This window comes from Dermacentor albipictus, chromosome 7, assembly GCF_038994185.2.
Source record: "Dermacentor albipictus isolate Rhodes 1998 colony chromosome 7, USDA_Dalb.pri_finalv2, whole genome shotgun sequence".
Taxonomy (NCBI): Eukaryota; Metazoa; Arthropoda; class Arachnida; order Ixodida; family Ixodidae; genus Dermacentor; species Dermacentor albipictus.
The window spans coordinates 19,712,590-19,736,963 of NC_091827.1; the positions used below are offsets into that span (position 1 = coordinate 19,712,590).

Consider the following 24,374-nt stretch of genomic DNA (forward strand, 5'->3'; position numbering starts at 1 on the left):
CCGCCGAGACGTACGCGTCCCAAACTGGCTTCCCGGGCCGCCGGTTTCCGGGGTAACGGGCGGTGTGCAGCGCGCGAGAGCCGCCGCGATCGATTGCGAGCGGCTTTCGTTCGTGCGGAGGAGCCACCTGCGACCCCCTCTCTCCCCTTCCACCCCCTTCTCCTCCCCGCCCACCCAACCACCATCAGCGCCCCCCCCCCCTTCCCCCGTTCTTTTCGGACGCCGCAACCTTCTTTGCAAGAGTGGTCAGATTGCATAACCGTTTGTTCTCTCCCGGTGTGCACTCCAGTGCACCGTGGCGGTCCAGTCAGCGGACGGCTGCTAATTGCGTTTCGCGGTATAGACCGCACGTCGCTGCACGCTCGACGCCTCGCGCGTCACCGACGTCTGTAATCGGCCCGGATTCCCAAGGGTGCTCGCTTAAAGGCAATAACGTGCTGTTAGGTTGGTTAGTTTGGCGCAGACGAGACGGCACAGAAGAGACGAGCACTGGTTCAGCGCTCTGTCTTGTCGTGTCTGTTCTATTTTGTTTCCTGTTTGAGCAGAAGAAAAAAAGATAATAACAATAACAAGCATTATACTTATGACCACTGCAGGCCGAAGGACTCTGTCAGGGATCTCAGATCAATCATCCATGTCTTGCTCCACATGACCCCATGGGGGTCAGCCGAAGAAACGGCATTATGCTAAAGGCAGTCGTGCCCGACGCTACACGTGTTCCTTTAGTAAACGTGTTTACACGTGGTTCTTTAGTCAACGTGTGTTTCAGTCAACACCCGTCAACACGGCTGCACGCGTTCTTTTAGTCAACGAACATGGCGCACAGCTGCCCTGATGACGGGTCTCGTGGGCGTTCGAGACGTGGGGCCGCGACACCACTGCACGCGTGAAGGGTTGACGAGTGATGCGGTTCGCTCTCAGGGGGACCCGGGGTGAAGTCCATTGGTGAAGCCCGGTGGCGAAGCCCGGTGGTGAAGTCAGGTGATAAAGCCCGGTGACGAAGCCCGGTGGTGAGACCCGGGGTGAAGTCCAGTGGTAAATCCCGATGGTGAAGCCCGATGGTGAAGCCCGGTGGTGAAGCCCAGTGGTGAAGTCCAGCGACGAAGCCCGGTGGTGAAGTCCAGTGGTGAAGTCCAGTGGTGAAGTCCAGTGGTGAAGTCCAGTGAGCCCGGTGGTGAAGCCCGGTGGTGAAGTCCAGTGACAAAGCCCGGTGGTAAAGCCCAATGCACGGTGCAATCACACTTCTCCACCACACAAGCTTATTTCGCCGGAATGGCCTGCGTATAGGCAAGTCAATAAATCTGGGGCAATGCAGAATGAGAAACGTGGACTCGTTGAAGCTAAACGAAACTACTTGGCTATACTATCGTCATACAAGTCGTTCAACTGAGCCTCAAAGCAATGGAAAGTGTAAATGCTCGAGAGTATATATATAATGTATAAAAAATCATGAGCCATTCCACTCCGTGAAGGTAGTTGACGAGCGAAGCTGTTTAGCACACGACACGGTGGTGACACATAATTTTGAACAAAGGTACAAACTTCTTTATTGCCTTCATCGGTGGTTATTATTTCACTCGCAACTGCAATCACATTCTTTGATAATGTCAAATCGATGCACGTACGCCGCTGAGTGCTCGGTTGGACCGGAACGGTGTGGCATCGCAAGGGACGTGTCTTCAGCGCGGAACGCGTAAACCGTTCCCTTTTTGGTACCGACACATCCATATTGAAATCAATGGAAACAGGGGTATAGTGCCATCGCAGCTAATTCACGCAAAGTGAGTAGCCATGAACCTTACGCATTGCATTCTTTGCCTGCTTATGGGGTTATGAGCCATTGCTCACGGGGGTATGAGCCATTGATGATGACAGTTTTTGACATGCTGTTCTGCATGTTGTATGCGCGATCAGAAACATTTTAAGCACTGTTCGATTCACTTTGCTGAGTGCTTTTAGCCTCTGCCTTACGGGGCTATGAGCCATTGTATCTTTTGCTTGCTTAGAGGTGTATGGATGCTTACGCGGGGGTATGAGCCATTGATGATGATAGTTTTTGTTCACTGAGAACGAAATGCACGGAACCCTAACCATACACACATTCGCTGTAAAAAAAAAATTGCGCATGCTTTACAAGAGCAATGCGTAAGCCCACTTGACAAAGGCGTCGTGCGTGGTACAGGCGACGGGTATTCGCTGCGTGAGCTGTGCGCGGCTTGCGAAGTAGCTTACGGGGATGTCACGTGTTTGCACGTTCTGAGCAGCGCTTACGTGCCGTGGGCGCCAGTGCGCTCTTTGCACGCGCACGCCCGTGCAAACGCCCGTGTACTTAGATTTAGGTGCATGTTAAAGAACCCCAGGTGGTCGAAATTTCCGGAGTCCTCCACTACGGCGTGCCTCATAATCAGAACGTGGTTTTGGCACGTAAAACCCCATAATTTAATTTTTAACATTTTTCAGCTGCCAACTAAGTACTTCCGAGTGACGACACGGATGACGTCATTTAAATTTTTATTCGGATATTTTGGAGATACGGAGGCTCAGGGAGGTTTCCTGATGCGCAGCCACGTGATCCGGTTGAGCAGTCATAGAAGAAGGCGCTGCCTTAGCGCGGTGGTGCCCGTGGGCTAACAACGTCGTTGCCGACGCGTGTAGGTCAGTGTTTCTGAAACTGAGGTTCGTTAACCCCAAATGGGTCATGAACTTTTTTTTTTTGCGCGGGGTGGTGGAGTGTCCATTATCATTATGACCAATCATCGCCAATGACATCAATGCATCTTACCAACCTTTGAACGTCAAGCTTTAAACTGTCCACTTCCGTCTTCGCACTACTTCGTTTGTCGGTGTGAGACGACAAAATTTTGTCAGGAAGGCAGCCGAAGAAATGCTGTCGCATTTAAAGGCCGCGCATTAAAGGCTGAACTACATCCTTCTCAATAAAGTGCATTATTAAATCAATCCTTGTTAGGAAACATTACCAACCTTTTTGGTAGCTCTCCCTGCCGCTGTTGATGTTTTTTAATAAATTAAAATGTAAATGTATCCGCGTCACTAAAAAATGTACAAGGATGATTATGAAATGGTACAATGAGGTACTATATACACGTTGTCCAATATGCGGATGCGCACTGGAGACGCAATACACTAAGAGTAATCTTGTCCATACAAAAAGTAATCTTGCCACAAAAAGTTTTTGTGCAAACACATTTCGCACTGACTACACGTCTCACAGCTTCTAGAGGCGATCGTCTAAACCAGTCTCACTTAAAAAGTTCAAAAGTGCTTTTATGGGGCGTTGGGCACAGTCAACACTCTGAAAAATGTAAATTTTCAGAAGGCTTATTTATAAGGTGTAGGGTTATGGTAGGTTTGGCACTACTAGAATGGAGGGGAGGGGGGTCACGTACTGAAAGTGTTTAGAAACACTGGTGCAGCAAGTTTGGACGCACGCGCACTGTTACTCGCACTCTTGTTATCACTTGCTCTTTTTTACTAGCTGCTTTGACGTTATCGACCAGCTTCACTAGGGTGGCGGTCTGGGAGATTTGGTTCTCCATGACGTTTTCTTGGCATTATAACACCACAGAGAATAATTTGCGTCGATGATGCTCAAGCTCCTGTTTCTTCTCGTTCTTTCTTAATTTTTCGATGACTCATTCTCACTTGCGGTAATGTCAATGATGAGCGAGTCAAGAATGTCGAAAATGAATCACTCATAAATTAGTTGCGTTAACCGTGGCTGCATCTCCCGTTTCTTCTTGTTCCTTCTTGTCTTTTTTCCCCCCTGACTCATTCTCATCTGCGCTAATGTCAAGAATGAATCAGTCGGAAATGTTAAAAATGAATCACTCAAAGAACAAGCTGCGCTGTACTGTGCCTGTAGCTCCCGTTTCTTCTTCGTCTGTCCTTTCTTTTTTTTTCTCTCTCTCTCTCGACTCATTCCGAGTTGCGAGAATGTCAAGAAAACGTTACCGATAACCACACGTGCCGAATGCTGCTACAGAGCGTGCGTTCGCATTAGGGACTTTTGGTTCCGCTTAGCTACATTGTCACCTTTTCTTTTTTGCTATTCCGGTCTCTCTCTCTCTTTTTTACTTCCGGTCACTATCTCCATCTTTTTCTCCCCACACCCCTTTCCCCGTGCAGTGCTGTTGAGGTGTCCTGTGAGAGACAGTTATGGCACTGCACTTATCTCTTCCATTTGTCTTTAAAAATCACTTCACACACACACTTTTGGTTGGAAGTAGATCGTGCTCTGCTTTCCGCTCGGCGTGCGTGTGGTCTACGTTCGAGGAGGAGGAGGAGGAGGAGGAGGAGGAGGAGGAGGAGGAGGAGGAAGCACGGTCCGCCTCCGAAAGGTCGCCCTGCACCTGGCGTCCCCGCGCGCACGAAATGATCGGGCAGGAATCAAGCTGGCGTGCAGCTGCCGCTAGAACGCGGGAGGCGCGAATGGGGCGAGCCACAACAGGCGGGGATGGATCACGTGCTCTTCGCGTGGGGGAGGGGAGGGGAGGGGGGAGAGGGGGTCCGTCGTGCGCAGGCACGCGACCTTGTCTTTCGGCAGTTCACCGCTTGGCCGGTGCGTTCACAACAGCCTAAATCAGCATGAAGCAACCTCTTGGAGGAGGCTGCAAACAGGAACATATCCAAACCTAAACACACTATAAGCAAGATGTTTCCCACCCAGAATAGAGACATTTGCCCCTGGTGCGGCGCCAAGCCCACCTTATATCACATTACATGGGAATGCGTTCAGAATCAACAATTCCTTCAAATAAAAGACCCGAGTGCGGAGCAGTGGGAGAGGGTGCTCTCCAGCAGCGACACGAAAGTCCAGCATGGACTAGTAAGGCACGCTCGCCGAGTAGCCACCCTCAGTGGTGCCCTGGAATAGGGGCGTCGACCCTGCGCAGATGGGGAAGAAGACCATGGAGATGGCCGACCACATCTGCCACCGCCAATTTCTATCCAATTAGAGCAAATAGGGTTTTTCCTCCTCCTCCTCCTCCTCCTCCTCCTCCCGGGGGCTGTCGCATCACACACACGGCGCACACCCCGAGAAACATCGTGTGTGTACATACACCCTCAATCCCATTATAAGCGCAGGCAGATCTGCCAAGTGGAACGTATACACTTGCATCCTCTTACCCTGTAGAACTTGCGCGAAACGATATTAAACGTGCACATCGCCCGTGTATACCTGACGTGGTCAAAAAATTAATCCGGAGCACCTCACTACGACTCCCATTTCTGGCCCTTGCACCATTAAACACCACACATCGAGCGACCAAAAAAAAAAATGAATCCCCAGTCCCCCCACTACGGCATGTCTCATAATCAGATCGATGGTTCTGGCACGTAAAATACCCAGAATTTAATTGAATTCGATTCGCTTTCGCCGCTATTCGATCCGCATTCGATTCGGTCTCAACACTCGCCATTCGCGCAGGCATGTACTGATACGTTCACTCCAGTTGGACTGACCGCAGCTGTCTCGAACCGCGACTGTACACTGTAAAACAATTTACATCCTTAAATGTGAGATAGGGTGTAATTCAATCGGTCTATGACTCGCACCATTACACGCAAAAGGTAGTAAGGGTGTGAGTTATAAACCGAATCGCACCCTCATTCACTTTTAAGGGTGCAAATTATTTTACAGTGTATAGCTGCCGGCACTGCGGCTTACACGTGATCGAGAGCATCGCTTCACATGCAGCGCGGGTGAAACGTGCCCCCAGAACGGTGGCTGCACGGGCTGCAGCGCAGGGTCACAACCACAGGCCGGCAAACTCACTCAAGTCGACTCACTCAGACTGGAACCGACCTGTGAGCCTGTGAGTTCGAGCGAGTCCGGCTGGGTTATAATTTTGGTGAGCCTGATCGAACCTGGCTTTATTGCGAGAGGAAGTGAACAAGGTATGTAACAGCAGAGATGGAGATAATGGGAGTCGCCGCATAACGTCACTGCTGGACATTCAGAGCTGCAAGGCAAACCAGAAACTCTTTTCAGTATGCGCCAACGTCTGGAAAAAAGAGAGAAAGAAAAAAGAAAGGAGGATGTAACGACACGAAGAAAGCGCTGCAGGGCTGAACAGTGGTACAAGAACCAGCACTGGGAATTAAAGGTGATCTTTCTTGATTCGATACAGAACTTCTGCATTGTCCGCAATCAACGTACATAGAAAGCACACTCACGTGCGGTTATACTTCGTTGCCTGCCATTTCCTGAGTATTGCAACGCCAGAACGCGTAGGTTTTATTTCTCGTAATACGATAGATGGTACCAGGTTCGTAGATAAGAGCGGCATAAGACACGGTGATGTGTTTGTACGAGTCGAGCTAGCGAGCTGCTAGATAAAGCAGAGATAGCGAGCTAGGTAAGGTTGAGGGCGGACTCAAAACGGCGCGAATGCATTCCAAGATCAACAATTAGACGGTTAATTAACTGACACGGATATATTAATTAGGCACGTAACTGCGCATATTATTTATCTACAGGTTCTCAATTTGGCACACGAATGGCACATACATAAACGCAAGCGGCATCGTCGTACAGGATCTGTGCGACCCCTCCACGCCCATCTTCCCGCTATGTCCCGGTTCCTTGTTAAACGGAATACAAGGCGCGAATTTTCCCTTTGGCAAGTTCCCAGCCGTCGAACTTTACAAAAGATTTCATTTTTAAGGGGGGTGGGGGAGGTGCTGATGGCACTGGAACCTTTCTAATACGTCAGTGCTGTGCATTGGCCATAGCGTTAAGCCGGCATCGTGCAGCTGTAGAGCAATTCATCTTGGGTATTAGGTGCAAACACACACAAGAAACAAGGAAGGAGTCGCTCTATCCCTTCTCCTTCCTTTTTTCTTGTGTGTCTTCGCGCCTAGTACCCAAGATGAATTGTGACCAACTCGCCCAACAAGACATCCGTTTAAGCTGTAGAGCTAGCCAAGTGAGAGCAGTCTCAGTGGGGTGTTCCCTTTAACAGTGTGCCGCAGTGTAGTACAGTATAGCTGCGCTACGCTCGGCGACAACGGGTGCAGATCGGCGACAACGGGTACCTTGCGAGCGCATCCTGGGCACGGACACGAGCAACACCAGACCCAGCAGGAGCACGGCCGTGATGATGGCGTAGCCGGCCACCTCCTGCACGCTGGGACACTTGTACGACAAGGGGTCGCTCCAGTACGGCTCCCGCTGCCGCTTCATCTCCAGCACGTAGTTTGTGTGCGCCGGCTCGCCGGGTGACAGCGACGCCTTCCTGCCGCCGGGCTTGGGGGCCTCGGGTCCCTTGGCCTTGTTGCGCGCCGGCTCGGACTGCGACGACTGCAGGAGGGCCGAGGCGCCGCCTTGACCCTGCTTCTCCGGTGAGGTTTCCATCGGCGTTTCCGGAAGTTTCTTCTCTTCTTTGCTGGGCGCACTTCCGGAGCTGGGCTTCTTCGGGGCCTCGGTGGCGCCCTCGGGCGTCTTCAGCGGTACGGCGCCGCGCGAGAGGAGCGCATCGAATGCAGCCATCTGCAGGGCGGCCGTCTGCGCGGCCTCTTGCGCAGAGCCCCCGCCGGGCCGAATGACCGCCGGGGCCATGGTGGCCGCCCTGCCGCGTTCGTCCATCTCCTCGTAGAATTCGTGCTTGAACGACTCCTCCGTGTGGAGCACGCGCGGTGCGACGACAGGAGGCGCCGGATGCGCTTTCCCAGCATCGGCTGCCGGAGGAGGAGGAGGCTCCGTCTTCTCGGACTTCGCACCTGCCGGCTCTGCTGGCGGTGCAACGGCATTTGTCTCTGGCTTATCCTTGAAGGACACCTCGCTCTTCTTCTTATCCGGGGTGTGTTCCAGCGACTTGGCTGAACTGCCTCGGCTTCGTGGACGTGGTTCAAGGAGCCGCAAGACGAAGGATGGTTGCATCTCGGGTGGAGCTTCTTTCGACCCGGTCGAAGGACTGTGTTTTCCGGGGTCTTTGGAGCGTACTGAGACACGCGACGACGAAGAGTGCTCGCGACCTTGCGTTATGCGTATAGACCAGTCGGGCGTATTGTTGAATCCGTGCGAGGGTGGTCTACCGAAGCCTGCCGCCATTGCTTGCCCTTGTCCCGCGCCGGGTGGCCCGCAGCTTCCTTGCAAGCCTACGGCCACAGAAGGTGGCGTGGGCATTCTCGTCGCCGGCCGCGAGATTAACTGTGCGGCCGTTGCTTGTTTAGAACCGCTGGGGCCGTACAAGTACTGGACTGACCAGTTCGTTTCAGCGGCGCCTGCCGGTGACTGCTGGACACTCAAGACCGGAGGCGTTCTCTCGCGCGAGCTCGCGGACTTGCGCTGGCCAGCTGCGCCATGTCCATCTACCGCCAGTTGCGCAGGCGACGCAGAATTAGAAGGAGAGTATTTAATGACCCACCGAGGGCCACCTTCCTCCTCGAAATACAGCTCCTGTGGCATCGGCGAGGCTTGCACTGGCGGGGGCTCTCGGGATCGGGTGGCTGAGTGCTCTCGCGACTGTGAGGCCGAGGACTGTGTGGCCGAAAGCCCGTGTGGTCCTCTGAGCTTGTACTCGTCTCTCTTGAGGGCGCGCTCTTTTTTCGCTAACCAGACCTGAAAACTGCTGCCTTGGTTGTCCAGTCTCGTGTCCTTGCGTCCCATTTGGCCTTCGTCCTGCTTGTCTCCGCTCCGCGAGGAGAACCAGTTGCAGATATTTGAAAGTATGCTTCCTCCAGAGGCAGGCTTTGCCTCTTCTTCTTGGCTTTTCTCGGCTACGTCTTCATAGCTGCTGTTCCGCCGTCGGAACTTTGGCTTCGGTGGCAGCGGAGGATAGCCGATAGGCGGCGGTGGCATCACAGGAGGCGGTGGCGGTAATGGTGCAACGACATCTGGCGACCTTCTTCGATGCGACGATTTCTTGTACGGTCGGGGCGATTCGTCACACCAGGACCTGCACAGGTCACACACGGAACTGCAGCAGCTCTTGGATTTCCTTGCGCGAGCCACCTTCTCGGAAGACGGTTGCTCTTCTGGTCCTCCGAAAAGGTTGCACACGGACTGCCAACATGACGACGGGGGGACTTCGCTGACCGTGTCGCGGGACGGCTTCCTTGACTTTTCGCCGGGAAGCCGTCCCGCGGAACGGGCGCGCCTCTCTGCGGTCGACGAAGGAGCCAGGGACGATGCCGCCGTGTCGTAGGAAGTGGAGCGGTGCATCTCCGTTCGAGACCAACGCCTCTGCGTTCTCCGGGCTCCAGGGAAACCGACCCTTATCTTTGCCAGGAGGGCGCTGTCTGTGTCGGTGTCTGCTTCGGCGCCGCTGAGCACAATGTCCGGCGACGGCGTGCTGCGCTCCTCCGAGTGATGTCTCCGCTGTCGTCTATCCGTCAATGGACTTGACCTGCCGCTATGCTTGGAGCTGGGTGCTGTCTTTGCTGACGCTCGAGGTGGGGACCCACCACCGCTGCGCTTGTCGTTCCTGCTGATGTCGTCGTCCATGTAGAAGACCTTTCGGGCGAGACTTCCGCGCGGGCTAGGCTGACTGGACTTGTTTTGGTGCGCCTCCCGCGCGAAGCCAGGCTCAGGTCCGGCTTCTCTGTTAGGACTGCCGCGCGGGCTAGGCTGAGTAGCCTTCTTTCGGCGCGTCTCCAACGTGGCGTCAGGAGACATGGGTTCTCTGTCAGGACTACCGCGCGAACTATACTGACTAGGCTTCTTCCCCCGCGTCACGCACGCGAAGCCAGCAGGTGCGGCTTCACTGCCAGGACTGCCGCACCGACTAGACCGTGTATGCTTCTTTCGGCGCGTCGCCCACGTGAATCCGGAAGGCACGGCTTCGCTGCTGGACACTCCTGGGATGGCGATCTTCTCGCTCCCCTCTGACAGGTTCCCCTTCGACGAAGCGCGACTGGCGGAACTCCCTTCCGTATGCGTGTCCATGGAACTAACCGGGCGTGCCTCCCGTGGCACTCTCAACTGGACACCTTTTCTACTTTTGCTTGTTCGTGACCACGAGAACCAACTCCGAGGCTCGGCGTCGCATTCGTCGGGACTGTAGCTATCTTCCACCTTCGCGACGAAGATATTGCGCAGTTTTCCGTCCCTGCGCTTGGCCCCACTGCCCGTCTTCTCCTTTGGCGGCTTCTTTCTTTCGGTTTCCTTTCTTTTCCTCATCTCGTTCTGCTCCCACCTCGCGTCTTGCTCCTGGATGGCCTTCTCAATTTCTACCATCTGCTCCTGAACTCGTTTCTCCAACTTCGCCACGGGGTCCTCCTCGCTCTCCGACTCCAGCGACGAAACAGCGTGTGCACTCGGTGCGACGGATTGGGTGCCTCTGGTTTCGTTCGGCGGAGACTGCGTGGACGTGGCATTTAAGGGCATAAGAACGGGACTGAGCTCGTTCTCCGAGTTCATCACGTACCCCACCGTGAAGGTGCTGCCCACAGACGGCGGTGGAAGCGGAGAACGGGCGCGCTTGCGTCTTCGCTCGCGGTGGCAGCAGTGCGAATCGCGTTTCTTCGGCTGCTGTTCCGAGCTCTCCTCCGGTCGCGAGAAGGCCCCCTTGAAGCAGGATGATAGTGGGCAAGCCGTGGCTCGCTCTGAAGAACTCTGTGCGCGAGCAGCAGGTGGCGAAGCTGGTGGCCCGACACTCTGCGGAGGGCTTATTGCCGGCATTTGTCCATAGTATGCCATCTGGAATGCAGCTGGAGGCGTCATTTGGGCCGTCTGCCCCAGGAAAGCGGTGGCAGAAACTGGCACTGCTGTTGGGGCCGCCAGTTCTGGGCGGAAGTTGGGCATGTAAGGGGGACAGACAAAATTTTGATTAACGTAACCAGGGTAGGACGGGCTTGTGCCAAAGTTTGGCGACAAGAACGACGCTTCCACGTTTCGCGCGTGGTCCGGCGGTCCTCCTCCCGGCGCCCAGGGTTGCTGGACTGTTTCAGTCTGCGTTCTCACGCGCGTGTAGCTGGCGTTCCTTGTTTCGCTGTTACTGTCGTCTATGTCCACGTGTGTTTTGACTCTCGGGGTTATGACTTTGGGCCGGCCCGTCTCCCTTGTCGTCGGCGCCACGCAGCGTGCACTATCACCGCGTTCCTCCGTCTGCACTGTCTTCGCAGACGTGATCTTTTCCTGCGATGATCGTTTCCTATAAACTGCCGGAGACCGTACGCTCGGCGCACGCGGTTCGTTGGCGTTCTCGTGACTCTCGAACGTGCTCACGCTTTCTACACGAAGAACTGCTTTCTTCCTCCTCCTCCGGTACTCCTGATCTGGTATCCACCAGCCTGTTGCTTCGCTAGTCGGAGACGCAGGCATGGTATCTAGGAATGGGGCGGGCACGGGTTCGAACGCCGGATTCTCGTAGCAACCACCGTGCCACGAGTTAGCAACGCTGGGAACATACGTGTTTCCCCAGTACTGACCCTGCAAATTTGCCGGGGTGTAAGGCCGTTGCTGGAATGCATGCGTCATCCTGCGGGCGGGAGACACGCTTCGTCTAGCGCGTGGTCTGGAGCGCGATCCGTACGCTTGTCCCACTCTGACGTTCTGTTGCGCCGATACTGCGGTTCTCGGCCCTACGTACGGAACGTCGTGCTGTCGGTAGACGTCCTCGACTCGACGACTTTTTCTCGTCGCACCTGCTGTGGAAAGCCTCAGTCTGCCGTACGGAAGCTGTCCGCGCGCGAATTCGGGCGATCTGCGTCGAACCAACGGCGTTCGAGGAACCCCACCGGTTGCCGGCGCGACGATGGCTTCGACACCAGGATTTATCGGGTAAGGCACGCGTAATGGAGGCTTAGGGGCAGTGAATGAGGCTTGAAAAGCACCACATGTCGTGGCACCGAGTTCTTGGTACACGGGAGGCTCACAATAGCGGCCGTAAGGCAACCAATCGTCGGCACCAGCGTGATAGCCAAATTGCCCCCTGTAAGGTGGCCCCAAGACTTGCTCGGCGCTTCCGGTACCTGGTGCTGCCGTCGAGCCGTTTGGACCCGATGGGTTTTGCTGATCTGCAAGGAAATTGCTATTATCTTCGTTGAAATACAGCTGGCTACCTATTGCAGCTGTGCGAGCGAAGTGCTTATTTCCAAAGTTTGACCCCAAAGCATCGCCAGTGTTTCGTAGTATCCCGTTGGGTGCTGGAATGCCGAGGGCACTTGCAGGACCTGCGGATGTCTCAGACTTGGTGTAGAACTGCGCCGCTTGGTTAACGTGAACACCGTCTGCCTCCAACGAACTGCTGGACGACACGCTAACAGCTCCAAGCCTTGACATAGCAAGCGCGGGTAATGGCGACTGAGCTTCGCTGGAGTTGTGTGCTGTCTCGTAGGCAGTTTCAAAGTCCATCATTGAGTGGGCAGAAGGGATGGTCGTGGCGCTCTGTCCCCGGTGTCCTTGAAACTCTACGGAAGAAGGGTTTTGAGCGGCGACCGGAACCCAGTGTGACACTGCAGTATTCTCTAAAAATCGGACTGTACTTGCCCTGTTTCGCGGTGACTCGAATGAGGAACCGACCAAATTCAGTGGGTCTTGAAGTCTCTCCTCGTAAAAGCTACCTATTGGTTGCCCGGGCTGGTTCGAACTGTTGTACGTGGCGGGATTAGAATTGTCGAATGATCTTGACCCTTCGATGGAGCCAAAGAGTTCCCTGGGAGGTGTAACTTTAAGCGTCCGCCGAGCATTTCTTCGCAGGACGATTCCGTCGATGTCGATATCTGTGGTGCTCTCTTCTTCATCGATAACGGAAAGTAATGGTCGCGTCGTGCTTTGTAGCATTTCGCTAGAAACATTCAGCTTCGATATGCCCGCTGCATTGCTTTCTGTGTCTAGATCACCGACAAAAACGCATCGGCTGCTTCCTCCATTTTCATTTTGCGGTAGGTTTTGTATGATGAGGCCTTCCATGGTTGACGGTGGAAGTAGTACGGACGATCTACTGGAACGCGGCACCAAGTGGCTGATGCTCCTGACTGGGAGAAATTCCCCAGACCTTCTTTCCGCAAAACCATACGCAGTTCTTGAAGATTGACGACTTGCGTCATTGGCCGAGGCCTCCTGAAGTACTGCAGTTTCAGACGCTCGAAACCTGTCTCTCGAAGAGGGCAAGTTTTGCACGTCTCTGTCAGTGAGGCCGATTGTTGTCGCTGAAAAACCAAACTCTCGTCTAACCTCGTGACTTGGGCCGATGCAGTCATGCAGGCTCTTCTTGGAGGAGGACTTGAAGTCAGGCTGGCTGCGTTTGGAACGATTGATACTGGAGCGCTTGTCCAGGGACTGGCTTGATGCTATAGCTCGACGATCCTTGTCCGTGAGGCCGATAGTCGTCGCAGAAAAGCCGAATTCATCCAACCGGCTCGTGGATCGCGTGCGGTCACGTGACAAACGATTGCCGCTCCGACGTTTGTCCAGTGAGTGGCTAGGTGCTATAGTACGACGGTCCTTCTCCGTGAGGCCGAAAGTCGTCGCCGAAAGGCCGAACTCAGAGAACCGGCTCGTGGGGCGCAGGTGGACACGCGACGAGGAGGACATGACCGATTCGCGCACGGGCGGCAGGGCTTGACGCTCTTTTTCGCTGAAGCCAACTGTCGTGGCCGAAAAGAGGAATTCTTCCCTCAGCCCCGACCGGGCGCTGGCCCTCGATATCCTGTCCAATCGTTCCGACGACGCAGCGTACCGTACAGTTTTGGCTTCTCCCAAGCGGCGACTCCGAGACGATGCGACCGCGGTACCCGCCGGTTCGTCGCTCTCGTCGACTGACAACTGGCGCAGGATAGGACCGCCGGTCTGGTTGTCTCCCAAGCCGTACTGACTCGCCAGGCCACCATCCTGATCGTTACGCGCGACGCTCAATACCTTGGTCAGGCATCCCAGGCTAGGAACGTTCGCTTCGGGAACTACGGCAGCGCGGAACGTTTCCCGGCCAGCGACGCGTTCGCATTCGACGTTCTTCTGCAACGGTGGCACCCGGTCTGCCGGTTGACTCTCGGGCGCCGGAGGCTCCGCGGGAGCGGGTGCCTGACTCTTTACGTGATGGCCACCCTGTTCCGTCTTCGCCGTCGCCGCGGGGCTCGGCTGACTCTTTACGTCATCGCCACCCTGTTCCGTCTTCGCCGTAGCCCAGGCGCTCGGCTGACTCTTTACGTCATCGCCACCCTGTTCCGTCTTCGCCGTAGCCGCGGTGCTCGGCAGAGGTCCCATGTGCGGCGGACAGTTGGTGTCACGTTCTTCCGATGGCGGCGCCACGTCGCGCACCCAATGGGGGTTGCCGACGGCGGCCATCTTGAAATCGTGAACGAGGTCCGCCTTGCTGGACGTGGCGGTGAGGATCTGCCCTTCCAGGTGGATGCTGGCGCGACTCCTGGACGAGGCGACGCCCACCTCGAACTCCTCCTTGCCCTCCGACGACTGGTGTCCGGTCGCCCTCACGCGGATGTTCACGTCACCCAGCGACTCCTTGGGTCTCGGCTCGAAGATCGAAGAGCCCGACTGCGCCCCCGCCAGGGCCTCCGCCGTCGCAGTCGTGGCGTTGTTACGCGCGGCCGCGGGAGACGTGGAAGCCAGCATGTTGACCCTGGAGTGGACTGCTTTGGCCGCCACGGCGCCTCCTGCTCCGTTGGCTTCCTCTCCGTCTCGCCGTGCTGCGTCGTCGTGCGTCGCGTCGCCGGAGGCTTCCGCTGCCGTCGCCGCGTCGGGAAGCGGGCCGTCGGCGGCGGCGCTTTCCGTCTTGCTCGAGACCCAGTGCACCTTGACCGAGCCCGCGGGCGATCCGGTCACCTGACGCGTTTCGAAGGACCACTGGCCGGAAACTGCGGGACGAATGGCCGTGTACTTGTGGCACTGCTTGCGGGAGAAGTCCCTCGCTTCTTCGATCTGGATCGCGATCGAGCCAGCGGCGCTTGACGAAGCGCACTTCGCGACGGGGACGCTCTTGTCGTCGCGGTCGGCCTGCGACGAGGTGACAAGACGTCAGGATCGCTCCGAGAGGGAGCGTGTATCTTTACAGGAAATGAGAAGCCCCGGGACGTTAGAAGAATTATTCCTGGGCATTGACGTGACAGCTACGTTAACGGACTAACCCCAGTCACACGGGCACTTTCAAAGTCCTTTGAACGAAAGATCCTTTATTTCAAGGAAGAATGCGCACTGTCACACAGGGACAGCAAATGAGCCCTACTGGAAGGGAGCTTCGAGTCGAAGGAGTGCGCGTTCGTCCTTTGAAACCTCGAGGGAATGCTCTCGAGCCTAGAGGGCATCCGACAGCAGAAAGAAAAATATTCTCTAAAAATATGGAAGTTCGATTTTACCTCTTCAGAACAAGCTTATAAGTACTGAATACTATTACGAGAGTACTAAACACTTTCGGGACACACGCAATCTCCATCATGGACGCGCCGGTACAACAGCGCCGGCACGGCCTGTCGTCAGCAGCAACATCGACACAACACGGGTGCCATGTGCTATTTGGTTCTTTGGTTAGCGGCTGCTAGGCATCCCAGTCTCCTCTGATTTTTTTCTGCGCGTCTTCTTCCCTCGTCACTTTTGTTTTTTTTTCTTTATTTTACCGCTTTTACGTGTACCTATACCGCTGCCTAGCCACAAAGAATGAAACAAAACAGCTGAAGCAAGGGCAACACCGAATAATCGACGCCAGCATGCGCTGTACGAAGCGGTAAACATGGTGGCCATCATTACAAGAAATACGTCTGTATTTGGTAAAGTAATGCTTTTACTACGCGTACATTTTGTTTTGATGTTTCTATGTATTAGGAAAAATAAATATTGCTGAAAGAAATATGACGAATTTATTATAAGACGCATTTTGGCCATATTTCTTATTACTTTCGAGGCGATGCCAGCGCCAAGGATACATTGCGGTTTCTGTTAAAAGCTTCAACGGAGACCATCCGGAGACCGTGTAGCACCGACACATATCCCTTGCACTAATGTGCCTTTGAAAGCTCAATGCTCCTTAACTACAAAGGACCTTCAAAGGACAAAGGAGACACGCAGATGCGGGGAATATAATTGATGTCGCAGTAAGTTCAGCACCACGTGAATGGATGAGGTTTGCTGTTCTGTTTTCTTTTCCTTCGATTTTTTGTGTGCCTATACGCATAAAGACATTTCGCTTGGGTTGAGGAAACATTTACATTGGACAACAAAACAGATGAAAACATCTGACGAGGACGATGTACCTGTATGCACATTACGGGTGGTAACGTTAAAAATTCACACTTACGTTACATGTACCGACATAGTACTATGCGGCGTATTGAATGCCTTTGGACACATTAAAGCGCGCTTGATTCTCTCTGAAGAATAAGTTGGTTTTTTTTTTTTTCAACCTACTGCAGTGCGAAGACCAAGCAGGGGGACAACAAGACAGTGTAAGACAGAAGACAAAGAATACGGTCGATAATGCGCGCATTCAACAGCAGGCAAGGGTATAAAATTATTATTGGGGACCCCCCCCAGCCCCCCACCAAACTGCACTGCAACAACGAAAACACATTTCATGAGCTTATTAGTAAAACGCAAAGTATTGAAGGCTTTAATTGCATTAAATTTAATTATTTTCGGGTAGCTCACAGGAAGAGAACGAAAAGCTTTCTAATTACCGTAACTACGTACTCCCTGTACGATACCTTTTATTTTTCTATACAGGTGGCACAAATATGTTTGCGACGCGCTCGTCCTCAGCTTGGCCGGAAGGCTCCGCCCCGCGACGTTGATCCCCAAGTGCCCACCTGATTGCTTCTCTCTGCTTGGCCACCGGACGCTTCATCACCTGTGTGGCAGCTGCCTGTACGCGAGGTCATCGCAGGTTACGCGCATGGACAAACACGCCTTGTCGAAGGTCACTTCGTTGCCGAGGTGAGATACGAGCTGTACCCCCATAGCGGGAATTATTTTCCACTACTTGGACTCACGAGTCGGGAAATATTGTAGCCGTTTTAACGTATAGCAGTGAGACGCGCACCTCTACGGACTGAGCGATGACGTATCCGTATCCGCCGATTAGTTCAAGTGCCTGCAAAGCGGAGGTTCCCGCGACCGAGCCTTTACCTCCATCCTGCCGTTTTCCTTTACTTGTTTCTTCCTTCGAAATTTACGCTAGAATAAACAATCTTATACCGCGGGAACCTGCCAGAAGCTGAGCTAAGGCTGCGTTTTGCAAGTTCTAGGCCCAAGGCCCTGCGCAGCAATCTGCGTGCGTACCGCAAGAGTCCACATCCGGGGCTTCGTTCCAGCTCAGACCGCGCCCCCCTCCCCCCGGGTGTCGAGCAGCGCGCGACCGTAAAGCCCCTTAAACTTCGTAAAGTAGCGCCACTCTCCTTCTCCGCCTTCACTCCTCCTCGTTTCTCCTCTCTTTCGCGCTCCCTCCTCGACCGTGGCGCCACCTACATTGCTCGAGCGTAGCAACGGCCTCAACATGCGCTCCTCGCCACTCCGTAGACGCTTCTCGAGCAAAAATGGCGCTGAAGCAAGGCGCGTGGGCCCACGTGATGCTATTAGGCCAATAGCGACGCGGCGGCGGCCTCGGCCAGAGCGCGCGTGGAGGAGGCGGCATTCTTCAAAGCGTGGCACTACTTTACGAAGTTTAAGGGGTTTTACGCGACCGCACATCCCTCCATCTCTGAGACCACGCTTCATTACACACGCGCAGAAGGCTCACCGTACGAGCGACGAGTCGCGGCGCCTCGTTCCTCCCTTCGAGCAGCCCCATGTCGGTGGCCGCCAGTGGCGGGGGCCCGGCGCCATCGAAGCTCAGGTCGGAGCAGGCGTAATCCGAGAGCTGGGGCCAGCCTGAAATGGGCAGACGCCGTGCCTCAACGGGATAATCAAACCAACAAGCACTGGCAGTATGACGAGCTATGTCATGGATTGATGCTAGCATGTAAGGATGCTCGTGGAACGTGTCACGCTCGGGCAGGACGACAATCGCGTGGGCGCGATCCCTGCACATGCCCACAGCTCAGTGCGAAGGAGGGCCAGTACTCACAGAAACGTCTTACGCTATATAATTGTTCGTAAGAGAAAGCATCAGACAGTCCTGATACTAGACATATAATTAGGGAAGACAGCTGGCCAACGGCAAATAGCGCTTGCAAACTAAAAAGCTTGGGGAATTCGGCCTCAATGCCAGAATTCATAAAACCTTCTTGCGATTGTTCGTAAGAAAATTTCGGCCAATCTCGATGCTGAACATATTAGAGAGTTTTAGTATAGCGTAAAGCAGCAAACGCAGAGAGTTAGCGTTAGCGTTAGCGTTGCGTGCACCACACTGCGCATGCGCTATACGTAAACGCTGCTGGAGCTCTTACGTACGTACGCTATTTTCAGGATTTAGCGTTGAACGCTAACGCACGCAAGGGGAGCCGTACGTACGGCAAGATGGCGGCGCCAGTCGAAGTGAGAGCAGCCCGCTTCGGATCTATCGAGTCGTCTGCCTGCACTGCTAGGCTCTATCCTTCCCCACTAATGCTCGTGTTCACCTTAGATTTGTGTGATGAAGCTTCGGCAGCGGTGCACAGGTGACAAATGGGCGTTGTTTACGATATACGTTCTCGATTAGCGGCGCAGTAGGCTTAACGAGAGGATTTGCTCATAGAGTTAGTAGAACAACTCTATGGGTTTGCTAAATGTGTTTGCTGTATGCGCCTCGAGATGGCGCCCAAGTGTATTTCGCTCGTTCGCTTGGTGTAAAGCCGCATGTGGAGCCGATGCATGTCATGTTTCCCGCGGCAAAACACAGTAGTGTGGTCGGTGCTGTGATCACTTTGCGTGTGCGTTTTACCAACGACGACGATATGAACCTCGTGAAGGAGGTTTTCGCCTTGAACCCATTCGGATGGACGTCAAGGTGGGCGTCCGTTGCAAAAAATTGGAAAGAAATGGGAAATCCGCTTTTTGGAAGCGAAATTGCCGGCGAAACGTCCCCTCCGGTATAGCTTCGACGTTGAGTGGATCTTGAGGACACGTAGAACCTGCGCGGTCGCTCTCATTCCCGAAGCATGAGGGTGTCTATGTCATCCCAACTTAAAAAGGACACGTAATATGGGTCCCACAGAACACTCGATCGCAGCATGCCAAGATTAATCGGTGTGTTTCGCGACTCTCGACAAAACAACGCTCAAACCAAACACCTACATGCGTAATTAACGCAGCGACTGTGGCTTTCGATAAGCTTGACTTAGGGACACACTTGCGGATTCGGCATTGGATAAGCTCGACATTTCGTGTGGATTTGGCTTTCCAGTACTTTGTGTCGTTACATGTAGATGGCGCTGTATTTGTTTGCGTTAACGTAAACGCTTTTCTCCGTTCCGCTATTCTAAAACACTACCTTGTGCCGCACAGCGCAGTCTTCCTTTGCGTTAGCGTTGCGTCGCACGCTAACGCTAACGCAAGGATTTTACGCTATACTAAAACTCTCTATAATTAGGTAAGACAGCCGGCCATTGGCATGGAGCGATTACAAACGAAAAGCTTGGTGAATTCGGCCCCAGATGAATCGATTGCGCGGTGCCCTACCTAAGATACTCTTGAAACCGAGCTGACTTCGCACCCGTGCCGACATGCGTTCCAGTATTTTGATGGCTTGGTCGGGGTGCTGCGAGCGCACTGGTGAAACACGGCGTTTGAGAATAGCTTTTAAGAACGCCGCCCCCTACCGCTCTGCAGTGTACAGTCGCGATCAATTTGAAGGTGATCGCTCGAGCGGCGACCGAAACTAGGAGCAGCGCCACGTTACGTCATCACCGTCGGTCGAGAGGGAAACATCAGATAGCTCCCCTCTCTCTTTTGGTGTTTCCTGAAAAGCTGTCACTCCCGTCACCGTTCATGGCATAACCTGCAAATTAATTTCGATTGCGTTATGAGCTTTTGCACAGAGGCGTCATTGTTAGCCAAGATATGCATGAGGAAGCGACGCACACAGATCATTGCCATGAAAGGGAAACAAACACAAAAATGTGGCGAGTTGGTCTTGGGGGTGATGGTTGCAGTCTGGAAGAGCATAATAGGGGAAGAAGGCAGCGCAATTTTTATCTTCGCAGTTCCGAAATCGGCCGCTATGCTGCTTGAAAGGCCCGCCAGTCGATGCTCGTGCGATCACCTTCAAATTGATCGCGACTGTACGCGGTTTGTTCGTGCTCGTCTCTATTTCTCTCTATCTCCCCCTTCCGCTCTCTTTCTCTTTTTATTCCCCTTCACCCTTTTCCCCCTGCAGGGTAGCCAACCGGAACTGCCTCCGGTTAACCTCCCTGCCTTTCCATGCATCCCTTTCTCTCTCTTGAGAATAGCTGTTCGTGCGAAGAGAAGCCGACGACTGCGTAACACGTTCAGTGAAACTAAAGCCCCTTAAACTTCGTAAAGTAGTGCCACGCTTTGAAGAATGCCGCCTCCTCCTCGCGCGCTCTGGACGAGGCCGACGCCGCGTCGCTATTGGCCTAATAGCATCACGTGGACCCTCGCGCCGTGCATCAGCGCCATTTTTGCTCGAGAAGCGTCTACGGAGTGGCGAGGAGCGCATGTTGGCGCCGTTGCTACGCTCGAGCAGTGTAGGCGGCGCCACGGTCAAGGAAGGAGCGTGAAAGAGAGGAGAAACGAGGAGGAATGAAGGCGGAGGAGGAGAGTGTCACTACTTTACGAAGTTTAAGGGGCCTTAAGTGAAACTGGCCACCCTACTTCGGGTGTGTAGCGGTTGATGGAGGGGGGCAGGGTGACAAAGTCGTGGCACTCGCATTGGGGTCGGCCACACTAGCGAAGGGGAGGCGCACCGGGCCCGGGGTCCAGCTGTGCGAGCAGCGCCGCTTCATCCTGCAGCGACGCGGCGGCCGGTCTCACGCTCAGCGACACCTGGTGCCGGATGGTCACCTCGCTGCTGCCGGCCCGCTGGTCCTCGCGTTCGCCGCCTGCGTCGGAGGTGAGCACCGCGAGTTCGTAGGGCCGCGTCCTCGACTGGGCCTCATAGGAAATTTTGGTTACTCACTCCAAGCTGTAAAGCGCCCATCCAGGGAGCTTTCTACCGCAAGAATCTTTAAAAAAGGGTTTGGTCTTAGTAGCCGAGATCATCATCATCATCATCAGCCTGATTACGCCCACTGCAGGGCAAAGGCCTCTCCCATACTTCTCCAACTACCCCGGTCATGTACTAATTGTGGCCATGCCGTCCCTGCAAACTTCTTAATCTCATCCGCCCACCTAACTTTCTGCCGCCCCTGCTACGCTTCCCTTCCCTTGGAATCCAGTCCGTAACCCTTAATGACCATCGGTTATCTTCCCTCCTCATTACATGTCCGGCCCATGCCCATTTCTTTTTCTTGATTTCAACTAAGATGTCATTAACTCGCGTTTGTTCCCTCACCCAATCTGCTCTTTTCTTATCCCTTAATGTTACACCTATCATTCTTCTTTCCATAGCTCGTTGCGTCGTCCTTAATTTGAGTAGAACCCTTTTCGTAAGCCTCCAGGTTTCTGCCCTGGAGGCTTACGAAATAGCCGAGATAAAAGGCCGTTAAGGCCGTTAAGCCGTGGCTGAAGGAGTCGAGGCAAGCCGTCCCGGCAGTGAAGCAAAGTCACCTAGATGGCACAAGGCGTGTGCGTTCTGGTTTATGACGCCGTGCTAACAGGGCCGACTGTCATATAGAATTTAGTGGGAATGCTGCCGAGTAAGGCGCGGCGATTTTGACTTTTTTGCTTTCGTCATGCTGGGCTTGGCGAGAGAAATTTCGGCCCTGTTGGCGTGACGTCATACATAAAGCGGAGCGCACAGGCCTTGTGAAATAGCGGCGCAGGCTCTTTCCCGTTGCACAGGGAACTATGGCACCCGCAAGCAACGTTCGTCCTTTGTCCCTTAACCCTACCGAAGCCGAGGGCGCACCTCATCTTTCGTCGCAACTATATAGTACCACATCTCCTTTCTTTCTTCCTTCGTTCCTATATTTATTTATTTATTTATTGTATTCCTTCTTTATTTGTTGCACGGTGCACTTCCAGACGTGGTTCCGCGCTCCGTATACCTTTCACGAGAATATCAGAGTTCGCGCTGCTGCTAGTTAATTGTGCTCACCGGCCACGTGCGTGTGACGCGAAACCGCCTCGCGTTTGACGTCATCTCGCTCGCTGGCCGAGTGGCTCCTCCGTCAAGAGGGCGTGGAGTTTAGTTTGAAGTTTCAGCAGTTTCTACGGCGTACGTGGAAGTAATACGTTGCAGACACCATCATCGCCGCGTGATCTACGCACCGCCCTTGTCTGTTTACAATGCCCGAACCCAGTTGACGGGTCCTTCGAGGCGTCGCGCGTCTTAGCCGTCTCTTTCAACAGCGCGCTGGGCCGTCGCTTAACTCGGGACCCTTTCCCGCCGATGTCTGACTGCCTGCTTATTTTATAATGAATCTCGGCCCAACGGCCCGGAGGCTTCTCTGCTAGACATCTGGACACAGCACAGCAGCCTCCGTTGCAGGGCAGCCAGCAGTTGTTCAGGCGTGTTGACAACGTGGCTACAGTCACGGTGCCAAAAAAGAAATTAAAAAAAAGCTGCGTACCGCGCCATGGAGTGACAGTGCTCTCGCCTATCAGACATGGTGCAATGGCAATAAAAATCGAAGAAAAAAAAGTAAGAAAAAGGCTTCGAACTTATCAACTAATTCCGTTCCAAACAAAACTAAACCCTGGGATTTCACGTGCCATCATCACGACCTGATTATGAGGCCCGATTATGAGACCTGACTTTGAGGCACGCTGTAATGGGGACTCCCGGGTCGATTTTGACCACTTGGGATTCTTCAACGTGCACCTAAATCTACGTGCGCGAGCGTTATCTTTTCTTTTCTCATTCTGCCCGCATCAAAATGCGATTCGGAATCGCATCCCCGAACTCGTTCTTAGAAGCGCAACGCCATGCATCAACTGCAAGCTATATATACCGTGGCGGGATCTCCTGCAAACAACATCTGTAAGAAGACACGCATATAAAAAGAGATAACCGAGCGACAAAAGTTAGGGAGCTGTGGATAAGGCTTTGCAGAAACAGTTTTCTGCAGCTTTACGAAACAATTCGCGCACTTATCGGTTCCTCGAATGGCACACCGGTGAGCGGGTGCTTCGGCGGACCAAAGCTTGGACGTGCCGCACGGCAGTTTTCACATGGCCCGCCGCGTTACAACACCACACAAACACACCGAGCGCAATGTCGGCAACGTATGCACGGCACGCTTTGCAGCCACTCACACGGATCGTCGGCCATGGCAGCGGCCCACCTCACCCAGCGTTTGCCTTGTCTTGTCTTGTGTCCCAGACAGTGGCGCATACCCACTATGGGGGATTGGCCAAGAAGCAGGCGGTTTTTCGTATGCTTAGTAGTAAAGCCAAACTAGATTTAAATTGTGGTTGCTGTGGGTTTGCCCTGCACTAAAACCGACGAGGCTCCGGCACCTCGCAGCAGCGGGACTCTCGCCGCATAATCTGAGCCATTACACTGCTTGGACGCAGGGACCGCATTATCGATCCCTCTTGGACTTCATTATGTCAGCAAATCTTTTTTCATTCATTTAATCATCCTTATTCACCCCCATCTCATACCCTTGTATGCCCCGAGGCATTTATCCTCGCATAAAAAAAAAATGTGGAGCGTGAGACTAGAACTGTAATCTAGACGTGTGATGAAAATATAGTTAAGAATTTTGATAAAATAAGTTAACGTAAGTAAATGAAATAATAGAAAATATTGATAATTTTAGAAAGTCAGCAAGGTACTCTTTTTGTATCTCTAATAAAATTGTAAATTGCAAGAAAAGCTTGGTTTTGTTTCGCGCCTGGCGTTATGGTTAGACCCACTACGGGGCGTCGGCCATGAATTGGGGCGGTAGTAGGGGGGAAAAAGAAATGCAGAAAACCAAAAGGGAATTTTGTAAGTTAAAGAAGAAAAAGAAACAGAGGGATAACGATAGTTGGTAATATTAATTTTAGGGATATATTTAAAAAGAGGTGCCCTTAAGCATGTTGCCGTTAACGAGCAGGATAGAAATTTGGTCTTGCTGGTACGACATGCTGCAAATGAAGCTCAAAATACAGGGACAGAAGGAGATTACAACGCGTGCGCGATGTGCATGCCATGTGGTGGTATACGCAGGGCGTCCCAACTATCAAGCGCAGCGTTTTTAAAAAAAAAGATGGCTCGTTCTACGCGAATACAAGCAAGTGCACATTGTTCGAAGTCGAGTAGAGCAGCGGCCACTAATTTTGTGTTGGTGACATTCAGTTTGATAATTCAGTGCAATTAGGTATTATTCTTCAAGTTATTGCTCTTAATACCGAGCTGTCAACGAAGCGTCTGTAGGAAATTGAAAGAAACTTGGAACAGGAATGTTATCAGCCAGGTACTTCTTGCCTCTTTATT

The 24,374-nt window shown here is 53.4% G+C and overlaps 1 protein-coding gene across 2 annotated transcripts; it reads right to left on the reverse strand.

Moving 5' to 3' along the window:
- Nucleotides 1–5,861: 5,861 nt before the first annotated feature.
- Nucleotides 5,862–23,267, reverse strand: LOC135896374 (uncharacterized). 2 transcript variants are annotated; one of them, XM_065424755.2, is made up of 5 exons: nucleotides 23,207–23,267; nucleotides 20,755–20,889; nucleotides 17,649–17,779; nucleotides 7,060–14,917; nucleotides 5,862–6,026 (listed from the first exon to the last, which is right to left on the reverse strand). In XM_065424755.2, exons 1-5 carry the CDS (start codon nucleotides 23,220–23,222, stop codon nucleotides 6,010–6,012), a joined length of 8,157 nt encoding a protein of 2,718 aa, XP_065280827.2. In that variant the 5' UTR covers nucleotides 23,223–23,267; the 3' UTR covers nucleotides 5,862–6,009. The 2 variants fall into 2 exon arrangements, with proteins under 2 accessions (XP_065280827.2, XP_065280829.2); XM_065424757.2 differs by lacking the exon at nucleotides 23,207–23,267 and having other exon boundaries at nucleotides 20,663–20,798.
- Between the last annotated feature and the right edge of the window lie 1,107 nt (nucleotides 23,268–24,374).